General features: G+C 42.5%; 1 protein-coding gene across 1 annotated transcript in view; it reads right to left on the bottom strand.

Annotated features, from left to right (window-relative positions):
• The window catches only part of trip4 (thyroid hormone receptor interactor 4), a 36,955-nt gene that overhangs the window by 20,670 nt on the left and 3,336 nt on the right, over window positions 1-12,949 (bottom strand). The window contains exons 7-11 of the mRNA XM_006629068.3: window positions 12,078-12,293; window positions 11,231-11,357; window positions 10,594-10,778; window positions 9,789-9,913; window positions 9,409-9,500 (exon numbers count right to left, since the gene is read on the bottom strand). Of these exons, the coding sequence (XP_006629131.3) occupies window positions 9,409-9,500; window positions 9,789-9,913; window positions 10,594-10,778; window positions 11,231-11,357; window positions 12,078-12,293 (745 nt within the window). The remainder of the gene's footprint in view (window positions 1-9,408; window positions 9,501-9,788; window positions 9,914-10,593; window positions 10,779-11,230; window positions 11,358-12,077; window positions 12,294-12,949) is intronic.

Raw genomic sequence — 12,949 nt, forward strand, 5'->3', positions numbered from 1 at the left:
CATTTAAACTAGTAGGGTGTGAAATAGAGGAAGAAAATACCATCCCTCGAACACTCGTGCTCAAAATATCCTGACAAGACCCCAGCTCACACAAATGCTAAAGGATGCTCTGTATTCCAATCGTCCGTAAACGCTGCCTAGAAAATAATGGGACCATTCTTTTCAATTTGCTGGGATATTGCCAGAATGACAAGGCAATCGCTCCTGTAATATGAAATCCACCACTTCCATATTAGGAGAGGTGCGCCAGAATATTACAAGGTAAGAGTCAGAGAGCATCTAAGTCCTTCTGACAAAAGCACTCCTGGCATTAGCACTTGAACAGGGCCTGAGCCCAGCGCCCACACCATCTGCATGCAGCACAGTCCAGCCACCTATTTACTCCTCGCTGCACTTGTGCTTTTCAGCTGCTGTCGCCAATTAAGAGGCAGAGACAAGCAATCTCCCGAGCCGCGCTCGAGCAGTAATAGGGGTGCACAGCGGCTGGCCTGCTTGGCTGCACTCAATCTCGGCGTAATAAGAGGGATTCATTGGCAAGCCTCCTGGATCAGAGGGCTGGCTCTGGAGTGGGCCCTCGGAAAAAGAGGGCCTCTGTGTGCTCCACAGCGGGGAGACTGGGCTGGAAAACGAAAACACAGGGCTGCAAATACCCTCTGCTGGGAAAACAAGAAAGGAATGTCTTTCTTCATTCTTGTTTTGAAGAGTGGGGTATTTGGCAGTCACAGCGAGCCACAAGGTTAATAACATCAATTTCTCCTTCATTCTGTCTGAGGTCACTGTGGACACCATGAGCTAAAGAATTAAACTATATGTGCAGCACACACAGTGCTATAAAACCCTAAGCGGGGCTGGTTTTCTTTTTCACTTCTTAAGCAAAAGTTGTATTTATTCATTTCAAGAAAGGAATTTATCAACACCTCTGTGCAGGCTTTTAAAATATGGTCCAAGTTCTTACACATAACCTCAATTACCCCTAAAAAGTCCATAGGAAAACCTTAAGACCTCTGACCTTTATTGCTAAACAGCAACTGGGACCTTTAGTCAAATGATCTGTTACTGATTTCCTGCTTTTAGATTGCCACCCAGTACCCAAGTATGCACCAAAGTACTTCTCAAAGTCTCTAAACTCTTCACTTCCTTTTCACATGCTGGAAATCTAGGAGATCGGTTAATTTAAGGCTCTTGGAGGGTTGAAGGAATAATGATCAGCAGCAGACAGAGAGAGCGATAATAATGGTTAGCCTTGCTGTTCACACACCCTTCACCTCCAGTATCAATGGAGAGCTACTGTTTAGTATGTATAAACTGCAAAACTGGCCATTTACTTATGCTGACAGACTTAACTAATTCCTTTATTTTTGCTGTGCGGTTCACAGATTGCACTTGGCGTGTGTAACTGACATCAAAGCACTTTTAATGACTTCACACCTACAACATGCAATAGATGAAGCAAAAACATAACCCACTTCATAACATCCCAATGCCTGTTAATAAAGAAGCATAATGTTTTAAAACCTACCTTATATGTAACTTTCCCAGCATTCTCAACATTAATTATATCAGTTATACAGATGAATCAGTAAAAAACATTATACAAAAAACTTTTTTAAAAGCTGTAGAAATTGTACATTACAGTGAATAAAGGTATCTGTGATATAAATATTATAATAATAACAAAAGACCGCATTCAAGAAAGTTGATTAAATTAATTTTTCTTTTCATGAATAACAATAAACTCTTTTCCTAAAAGAGGCAAGTTTAGGGCATCATAAAAACGACAAGCTAGGTTCATGAAACAGTCCATTTTTTTAACAAAAAGATTTTATTCAGGTAGCAAATCTTTCCAGTTTTTCCAATCTGCTTTTAGGACATCAGCATATCCGCATGACATGAAATTGAGTACGAGCTGACTGAGGCAGATGAAAAACCTTTGAAACTGGATATTTTCCAGTTCTAGTGCCTGAGCTTTCTGCACACCCTGAGGCAGAGCGCTGCTGTCTCTTGCTTTTGAGACTTGTCTTGTCACCCTATTAAGCAAACTAACTCAGCCTGACTGACACTGCAGAGTGTGGCTCTTGAATAGCCATGTGCTTATGTGTGTGTGACTTTACCGTTTAGGGCAGAGTTAGAGCAAAGAGCTAACAGGCACTTGAAGAAATAGTACCAAAATGTTAATTTGCCAATAACATCGCCCTTAGTTACCAGTGATCTGTCATGTAGTCTTGCACTTATATTGACATGTATGCACAGTTGTTTAAATATCGATATAGTCGTGCGTTGTGGATCCAGACAGTATTTCAGAAGTGAATACAGTCGTTTTCAAAGTAAATGTCCCTGATCATTTCTGAGTTCCACTCCTGTAATCTTTTGATGTTTTCATTTGATTATGATCTCCATCTCAGCTGCTAATGCAGTATGACTTCGCAACAGAGGGAATCTGCTGAGATTGCAGGCCTTCAGTTCCATTCCCTCAAGCCACTGTCCTGTATGTTTTACTGGTACTCTTTAATGGTCAGCGATCGGGGATATAGAGAGTATGTTAACTCCTGCTATTTAAGAGACAGATTGATTCAAGTCCTCTAGAGCTCTGCTGGAATGCACACCAAGAATACACTGTGGCTTTCCAGGACCAGAGCGGCAGACCTCTGGTCTAGACAGTTATTTTTTACTCTGGTAAACTATTCCCACTATTGTGGCCTGGACACGCACGGAGAACCAGATTTGTTTCTAGTCATTCTCTTCATGTCTATTGGCAAGTTGGAATAATGTGGGGCAATCTACATCAATCACATTTTGGAAAAATAAATTGTGCTATATTCTAATACTTTAAGTAGACACAACAGAGAATCACATGGGAAACAGAACAGACAACGTGTCCACAATTAAATTTAAAGCAAGGCAGGAAGAATTTGTGTACTTCCCCGACGTCAAAATAAGTTTGTAATCTTTAACCTGGCATAGCTATGATTCCTAGCAGACCGAGTTCTCCTCTGATCTGATGTCTCTGGCTCCTACAGCATGGTGACCCAAATAAAGGGGGTAAATGTCAACCAGATTAAGACAGCACATTAATCCACTGCACCAGCAAAGGAATAAATAACAGTTGCTGAGCTTCATGCCCTGCCACTGCAATACTGTAGAAAGCTCTCTCAGCTCCCCAAAAAACATTTCTCTTGCCATTAGAAAGTGAGTTTTGCTTTCACTTTTGAGACACTTTTGAGACACTAACATTCCTTTTTTCAACATGCAGGTCTAAGAGAAAACCTTGGTTAAGGACAACAAATAAAAGGCTGGGCTGTAAGAGAATTAGATATAAGAGGCTCTAAGGTAAATAATTCTAAGACACTTAGTGATCTGTGTACAAGGATTGAGGTTGTTTACAATTACCCACACTGATAAGGCACTTCTATTGCAAAGACAGGAGGTTGTATATCTCTGCATCACACGGAATCACTCACTTTTTCAATGTTAAAAAGGACATACACTACACTTACAAAACTAACCAACCACAGAACAGCAACTAATCTTCTTTTAAAATGCTGCGAGGAAGATACCTTTAGCATACTTTCTTCCTGTGAGCTCATGCCATGCAAATAAAGAAACAATAACTAATAATAATAATAATTGCTTACACTTATATAGCGCTTTTCTGGACACTCCACTCAGAGCTCTTTACAGGTAATGGGGATCCCCTCCACTCCCACCAGTGTGCAGCCCCACCTGGATGATGCGACGGCAGCCATAGTGCACCAGAACGCTCCCCACACATCAGCTCTCAGTGGGGAGGAGAGCAGAGTGATGAAGCCAATTCATAGATGGGGATTATTAGGAGGCCATGATTGGTAAGGGCCAATGGGAAATTTGGCCAGGACGCCAGGGAAACACCCTGGGATTTTTAATGACCACAGAGAGTCAGGACCTCAGTTTTTCGTCTCATCCGAAGGACGGTGCCTGTTTACAGTACAGTGTCCCCGTCACTATACTGGGGCATTAGGACCCACACAGACTGCAGGGTGAGCGCCCCCTGCTGGCACCACTAACACCTCTTCCAGCAGCAACCTTAGTTTTTCCCAGGAGTCTCCTATCCAGTTACTGACCAGGCTCACACCTGCTGAGCTTCAGTGGGCTGCCAGTTGTGAGTAGCAGGGTGATATGGCTGCTTAATATTGTTAGCAAAATTAACAATATTACTTCATGAGTTCAAAAGTACAAGGCTAGCTGTCTGGTTTAAACAGTTCAACATGCACAGAAACAATATAATTCCACCAGAAAGCTGCATTTTATGACTAGAACAGTACATTTAATGTCAGTAAGTCATGATGGACAAGTAACCATTAAATACTACAAGCATGCTGGCAAAAAAATATAAGCATTCATATTTTGCACCTAAAGCACAGGCTAAATTTTTTTTTTTTACAGAGAAGAACAAAAAAGATAGCTCTTATATAAACACAAAAGTAGAGTAAATCTGTCCTGTTTGAACTGGGTTTTACTGATAATTAGAATATAGTACAAAATGACACTGCAAGACACAAAATATAGTTACAATCAATCACCAGTCGAAAAAGCACTTTTATGTGTGTGTACAATAAATAAAAATGCTTTTTATGGTTTAATAATATTATATAAAAGATGCTGTTTTTAATTGTAATAGAATTTATAGCAAGCTAGTACAATCACCACTGATAACCGTTCCTGATCTTATGCAATTTAGACACTATTGCGGAGTCTGGTTGCCATTGAGAGCAGTGGCCCTCCTGGCTATATTCTACACTGTTCCTGAATCACATGCTGTCTTTGATGGCAGAATGCGCTGTGCAGACAGAAAAAGAGAAAGTCAAAAGACATGGGGGAGGGGGGGAGACACATCCCTGCGTCACACAGCAAATAACTGAGCCTGCTCTGCGAGAAATGTAATTCTCCACAATGACATCCATACCGAGAACCCCCAACAGGAAAACAATTTCTGAAGCTGGGCATGAAATGTTGGAAGGCGGAATAATCAATGAGGGTATACATTAAGAGCTTGGGGAGTCTCATGAAAAAAAATACTGTCTTTGGACTGAATCCAAGATCTTTCTAAGTCTCTGCTTCTCTGAATCTAAAACAAAGGCTTTTTTGCTTATAAATATCACACTACTCCAGGAAACTCATAAATACCAACTAGTCAATCCCATTAGCGGGCAACAGCACTGGCTCGTATGAACTGAGCCTTCAAAAAATTCATTGTAGGGATTATTTTGTTTGCCCCAGTTCCCTTCTTGCAAGTTCCATTCTTTGATTTTTTTTTTTAAAGACAAACATTTTAGAACAGCAAGCTGCATGCAGCCAAGGAGAAAAAACACAAGCACTGGTGTGCCAAAACCTGTCCACGCACGACTGATCAGAAACAGACAACGTCAAGTAGTGGGGAAAAATATGACAAGAAGAAACTGAGGGTATTAGGACGAATCTCCTCACTAAGTCCCCTATCAACACTATAAAAGCACAATGCGACACTAAAAATCAAAACAATCACGGAGAGTGGGAGTATTTTTTAGTGGGAGCCATATCATATACCAACTCAAGGTGAAACAGGCAGACAAGATGGCGCTGCAGACAGAGACATCTGCATACTGCTAAATCCAATCTGAGCACGAGAACGGGAAGGATTAACCAAATGACAACAAATCTGCAGCCCCTGTCAGGATAACGATGTTGGGCAGATGACCGATATCTCCAAAATCCCCTCCACAGTCCCCCCCCCCCCCCAAAAAAAAAGACGTAACAAACCCTGTTTGGATAAGGCCCAATTTCAAACCCTGTCCCAGAATCGACAAAAATTATATGAATGCAAATTCGGGGATCAAGACAAAATGCACTACTTTCCAGCGTGCAAGCAAGCACTGTGTGTCTGACACGAGGGACACTGGTTTAGTGGGCTATTAGTCGTGATTAGATCTTTGGATTAATAGCTTTCTTAAAGCTAGACAAGAATGAAGGGTCGACTGGCAGATGTACAGAACTGCCAGTTAATATGCGGCACTTGTGGTCGGTGATTATAATATACAATATATATGTTTAATATAGTCTCATCACTGATTCTGATCTACACTAATCTTGAGCAAATAAAGATATTCCTCAATCCAGATCTCCCAAACCAGAGATCCAGAGCACTCAAACCATTTACTTTGATCACGAGGCGATACTTTTGGAAAAGCACATATAAACTTTTGTTCATGATTTGGGATTTATCTGTGTCCAGATACAGATATTCTGAACATAAAAAAGAGGCAATTTGGTTCATCTGGCGTATTTGGATAATACTGGCTAGGATATTATCCAGCCATTGCCTTACAGAAATGGTATCCAGTGGTAGAAAAGAAAACTACAAATAGAAAATGGGAAACACTTGAGCTTGAGGAGGTAATGTACGAGAAAGACTTCGCTACTTATTTTTATCATTTTGGTCACCAAGCTGACCAGTCTTCTTGTTGACAACTTATAGACTGTCTTTCTTCAAGATACTGCAGGATGAGCTCTTGCATGAAAACACATGGGCCAAATGCCTTGTAACTTCTTATGTACTTAAATTCACATTTCCATCCTATGTACCTTCAGAGTGTTGACAGGCTCTTGTTTACATTGAATATCATCTGCCAGATATTTACCCAGTCTCACTTTTTAAATGTTGTTTGCAACTTCTGCAGTTTTCTAATCCTCTAAGTTAGTCACCTGTGAACCTGACTAGTTTACTAACTACATCAACACAGAGACAGTTATTAAGAATTAGGAAGAGGAGTAATCCTGATACAGATCTCTGTGGTGCTCCACTAAGGACATCACCCAAATTATTTTCACCCCCCTCACTTTACTATTTCTTTTCCCTCTCCTAACCTGCTCTCAATCCAGTTGATTTTTTCGTTTTTTTTTCTGAAATTGTTTATTAAAACCCTTCATTTAATCTACATGCCACATGATATTTGTACCTAATACTACCGGTGCTTTTTCAAAGCAACCTAGTGAATCTGTTAAGCAAGACATAGCTTTTCTAAATCCATGGTAACTATCATCTATAATCCTTTTGCCATGCATAAGGTGGTTTATTCGTGTATATTTCTAATTAATTCCATTACCTTATATAACATAGAAGACTTATCGGCATTATTATTGGATTATTAGCTGAGAAAATTACTTCATTTGGTTTTGCCACTCTGCTTATGGATGGGTGCGACATGAACAAAGTCAGAGAAACGTTTTTCCAGTTGTTTAGGTGCGCCTGACCTTGGTTGGGGTCTCGTCTACTTCTGTAAGCATTAGCTACTGGAATCTGGAACCCAACGCTGGCCTTCGCTGATGGTCAGACATTCTGCTGGGCTTGCCTGAATCGCTCTAGTCCAGCTCAGGCGGGGCGCCCACTGGTCCTGCTCCACCTGATGGGCAGTCACATGGCTTCACAGGGACCCTGCTGGCAGCCAGCTCTTGCATCTTCACTGCCAGGGGAGGTTGGATAATGGAGCTTCCTCATTAATCTGGGAAGGGTATTGGGATCAATAACCCCGTGCGCTTTAATAAGTGCTCTGGGATTGTTAAAGTCGACACAAACAGATGGGAAATCGGTCGCATCTAAAAACGCTCGCAAGCGAACCCCCCCCTCCAGCCCCACTCTACCTCCAAGCTCTGTTCTCATGCTGTGCCGCTGTTCATTAGATCAGAGCAGGTTAACTTGGAGCAGAGGGCTGCTGCCGAGTTCAGTGTGCAATTAACTGTGCTGCTGCCAGCGCAGTAAATCTTCATTCGGGGTGGACTGCAAGACTGCTGATGGATTGTGCAATGAAAGAGCCGCTGACATACAACAAGGCCTTTTTTAAAACTGGGAAACAGGCACCGCTACTGCGACTGCACAGCTAAACTCATTCTTATTCAGCGACGGTCACAGAAAAGGGATATCAGCACTCCAGGAATACTCTTATCTCGGCTTTTTTTCTTACAGTCCCCTGCCCTCACTTACACATTGGTGAACAACATCATTGTATTGGGCGTGCAGTGTAGGCTGACACAAGAACATGCTATTTTATAAAGGACCTCCTATGCAATCTAAAGTCGGAGTGAGATCTGGGGTGGATATATTTGGAAACACACCACACAGTAAAGAATGGAGTCGACTCAATCAGCTCCAGTTTTCTCAAGTAACAAGGATGGGAAAATCAAGCACTCAAAGACCTGAAGTAATGATTTATCGTCCCCAGTTAAGCGAACATGCTCGTCATTAACATTAAGTGAGCCATCTTTCTTATTCACAAAGGAGGCTTTTCTTCTGAAGCTGCGATGCTGTTTGATCTCCCCTGATCCAAACGCAACGATCCTGGAGGAAACAGAAGACTCTCCAGTGTGCACCACTCTGCTGTGCACTACAAACAACAAGCACAGGTGCCTTTTCAGAAAACCAGCATCTTGTTTCCACTTAAAAGCCCTCACTGATCTCTGCTGAGAGAGAAACAAAAGTGCAATTTACAGGCCTGTCTTTTATGCCACCTGACCATTGAACTGTCCACAAAGCTGGACTCCTAAAAAAAATAAACTTCAAAGCGGCTTATAAAGATGGGTTTTGCAGCATGGGAGGATCTGTAACTACAAACTAGTGAGTCACAAAGACATGTTAACTGCATGAAAGGAAGAGATAAAGTCACTTTCATCCAGACTTGTACATCATTCTTTTCAAATGAATCAAGAACAGTACCGACAGTCTCGCTTGCCACAACTTTCAGAATGAATCAGTGTTATCTAGTGTAACGCACCACAAGTTATTTATTACATTTAAAATAAGACAAAACACTGGACCCTGCAAGAGTTAACAAACTTACAAATCACTGTCCCAGGTTCATCATTAGACATCAATTTAATTAATTTCCCTTCGGGATCAATAAAGTATTATCTATCTAGACATCAGAGGTTTACACTGGCGCACTGCGCCCTCTGCTGGTAGTATGTTATAACTGTTGGAAGTGATAAATTATCCCACACACAAAGAAGCATCTCCATATGTTTTTTTTCCTATAGGTGTAAAAGGAAAGCAAATTTTTGTTTATAAAGAAACAAAAAAAACGTACAAGTGGTAAATTTCAGTACATTCGCAATGATTGTTTCCTGATTCGGTACATTCAAACAAGAGGTACACATTTTTTTCCTCCTTATAAAAAAGCAAGAAAAAAAGTCATACAAACACCTATACATTTAGAAGTTTTCTGCTTGGCTGGTTCTCACAATATTTGCCAGAGTAAAGAGAGATTCAGACAGGCCTATTTAACTGCTCCGCTGTCTGAATGTACAATAATGCTCTTTCCACAGATTTTGTAAAACAGCAGGTCTGCATCTCTATATACGGAACAAAATAAGGTATTTGAACACTAAAGAAAATGCTGTACTCACCTGTTTTTGGTACTGCTCCTGAGAGAGACAGTCAGTCACGTTCACACACCCCAGTAGACATCCTGTGGGATATTCTCTTGGAATGTCAGGGGCTGGAAATAAAACCGAATGGTTAAGATGCTGGACAAGCCAAGAAAAGTCAATGTGAACACTGACAAGCCAACAGCTATGCTCCGAGCTCTTATCTCTTCCCCTCACGGAGCCTTGTGTTTAACACATTCACCTGCACCTTCTCAATCATTTACTTTATTAACTTTCTATTCATCTCAGCTTGCTTGAAATGTATATTTCACTACTTACTTTTTCCTTCGATAATCACTGTACTCTCTATTCCCCCAAACTGTCAGTACACAGCCTCGAGGAAACCTTTACCGGTATACCTGTTCTGTAGAGTTTCCGATACATCGCTTCAACCTGGGCTGTCTCCTGGGGAGTGGGCCTCTTGGCTGCAGCAGCGATCCACAGGCGGCCTCGGTGAGAAGTGTACCAAGTCCTGCCCTCCACCCTGCAGCAAGTCAGAGAATCTCAGAGACTGCAGTGGTGGGCTGGCGGTCACATTTTCATGCAAACAGCTTCTGAACAGGTTATACAAAAGCCCAGCAGAGATTAAAATACAGAGCTCACAGAGTGCTTATACATCTTCTCCCTCATCGGAATTAAATAACGTCAAGCCCACAGATCATGCAACCTATAGAAATCGAAAGGATATAACATTTCCACTTTTCAGAACTTTTCTGAGTCTGATAAACAAGCAGACATTAACTGTTTTTTTTACCAGTAATACTGCTAGATTTAACTCAAATACACCACTACATATTAAAATCATATTTTTAAATGTCACAGATTTATTTTGTATCCCTTAAATGACCTAAGTGAACATCAGTCTGTTTGTTTCAATTTCCAGTTCTTATATAAAGCAGAGAACAGGGGAGTTGGTTTCCAAATAAAAACAGAAGAAAAAAGCTGAATAAAGAATATGGGTTGTCTATGTCTTATGTAAAACAAAACGGCAACATTAGAGATATTAAATACTACAAAATACCCAGAAAGTACCCATGAATCCTTGTCATAGAAGACATGGGTACCTTTAATGCCATGAACATAAAACAAAAGGCCCCTGCTCCATCACTCCATCATTAGGCCCCAGATGACGCTGTGCCGACAGAGGGAAAGACAGACAAATACCTCTTGATGCCCCTAATGAGCAAAGAGGCCCAGGGCTGGTGCATACTGAGACACCAGCCTCCATCTGCAATCTCCTGCAGCTCCCGGTCTTGAATCCGCAGCCGGCTGCGTCCTGAATCCGGCTCGGTCACGCCGGCCTTGTCCCGGGCCTTCCTCTGGACCTCCGAGCTGCCCACCTCCACCCACTGCGACAGCCACGACAAGACACACTGCCGCATCACAGGCTACACAGCACCACGTACACATCACAAGTCAGCTAGCACTTCAGTTGTGTTATAGCTCATAACCACCTACCATTGGGAATCAAAGCCTTGCGTTTTCGCATGACTCCTGTAGCCTGACTGATACAACAGTTCACACTTACTAAGACATCACCCTGCATCGCCTGTGCTAGGCCGGAAAACGACAAGGCTTTCTTAACTCAGATTGTCACAAAACACAAAAATCCTTCTGCCTTAGCAGACAAGTCCCATAACAGCACCAACTTACACATGACCTCGGACAGCCATGTCAGTGTAGAACGAGATAAATAACCGAAAAGGGCTAGTTTAAAAAGTAAAGCATCAAGGGTTACTTGCTTCTCATGCATGTGTGATCGTTGTTATCCTCGCATTGCGTCTACTGTATTTCCACTCACCACTGGTGCGGCCTGCATGATATTGGGGTTCACAAGCTCTCCCAAGTGCTGTCGAGTCCCTTGCTCAGGCTGTGTGGGAGTTCGCGCCAGGGACCCTGTGCTGATGGCCTGAACAGTCTCATCTAACCTGGGAGAGAGAAATATCGTAAAAACTGCACCAGCCCAGAACAAAGCAGCAATGTGAAAAAAATAGCAATAGTAGCACAACCCCCCCTTTCCTTAAACTTTAAATGACTCAATTGTAATTCATCTTTCTTGCACTCTTCCAACACCTCCAGCCTGGTCAAATCCTGTCATACGTCTTCCAACTAAAGCTACTATTCTTCACATTGACCAGCTGACCTAATTACAGACTCTCCCTCCATCATCCTCCCTTGTTTTAGTGTTCTCATGGGACGACACTGAAGAAAAGCACTGTGTCTACACATCGCGGCAATTACAGATCTTCTGGTGGCACAGATTCCACATGTATTTTTAGTAATTTAGAAAATTAAAAAGTAGGATGACTAGATTACCATATTTACTTATTTTAACTTTTTTGAATTTATTTTCATTATAGAAGCAGAATGTACAACCACCTGGTTTAAACAAGCAAGTATACTTCCACGGATTGTACAGTGTGTACTTGAGGAACTCTCATGTACTGCCCCTGCTCTCACTGCCCCCAGCGGAAGATCACAGGGGCCCCTGCTCTCACTCCCCCCGACGGAAGATCACAGGGGCCCCTGCTCTCACTGCCCCCAGCGGAAGATCACAGGGGCCCCTGCTCTCACTGCCCCCAGCGGAAGATCACAGGGGCCCCTGCTCTCACTGCCCCCAGCGGAGGAGCCCCCCTGCCCCTCCTCACTTGCTGTAGTAATGGCTCAAGCCCTCTCCCTCCTCCAGCACTCGTCTCCCCGCGAAGTCCAGCGTGACCTTCCTGCCGAGGCGCGAGGCGTGACGCAGCTCCCTCAGCTCCTCCTCGCGCCGCCGCAGAGCCTCGCGCTCCGCCTGGGGCAGCCACTGGTTGGAGTCGGTGGCGAAGTAGTCCGACTCGTCGTCGATCACCTGCGTCCGGCGCACGCTTGGGGGGGGACAAACAGGAAGTCAGCCACAGCCAGCTCTCACAGGGACAGCCTTGTCCCACACAGGCTGTGGAGCTCCGTCTTTCGATCTCTCTGTGACCTGGGAATATTATTTCACGAACGGCTCTATTTATTTCTATCACCAATCAAAAAACTGCCATAAAAAATGAGAACAAAACCAAACGAACCCAACTAACCCCTCTCCCCATCCCTGCCTACCACAGCAACCCACTCCTGCATTGGAGAAGAAAAAAAAACCCAACACACTACACAATTAAAACATATATACTGTAGAATACCTACATAGAAAATACTGTATATACAAAAAACAAATTCAAACAGAGATCCGACCAAGATCACTGCAGATTCCCATTATCTAACTCTGGAATATTTCAAATTAAATTAGCCAGTAGGTGATGTGTTCATTACTTGGCTGCCGCTCAGACTGGTTTCTTTAGGACTATAATTCACTGTGGAATTTCACAGGTCAGTAATTATGCAGACTATATCTGACTTTAAAGCTCTGCAACCCTACTATTGTTAATATTCTAGGACAAAGAAAAGATACTGAGTTCTAAAAACAGGTATTTTTGCTAGATATACAGATATACAGTATACTTTCACTTAAGCAATGAAGGGAAAAAGCTGAGTGTAA

The sequence above is a fragment of the Lepisosteus oculatus genome, chromosome 5, assembly GCF_040954835.1.
Source record: "Lepisosteus oculatus isolate fLepOcu1 chromosome 5, fLepOcu1.hap2, whole genome shotgun sequence".
Taxonomy (NCBI): Eukaryota; Metazoa; Chordata; class Actinopteri; order Semionotiformes; family Lepisosteidae; genus Lepisosteus; species Lepisosteus oculatus.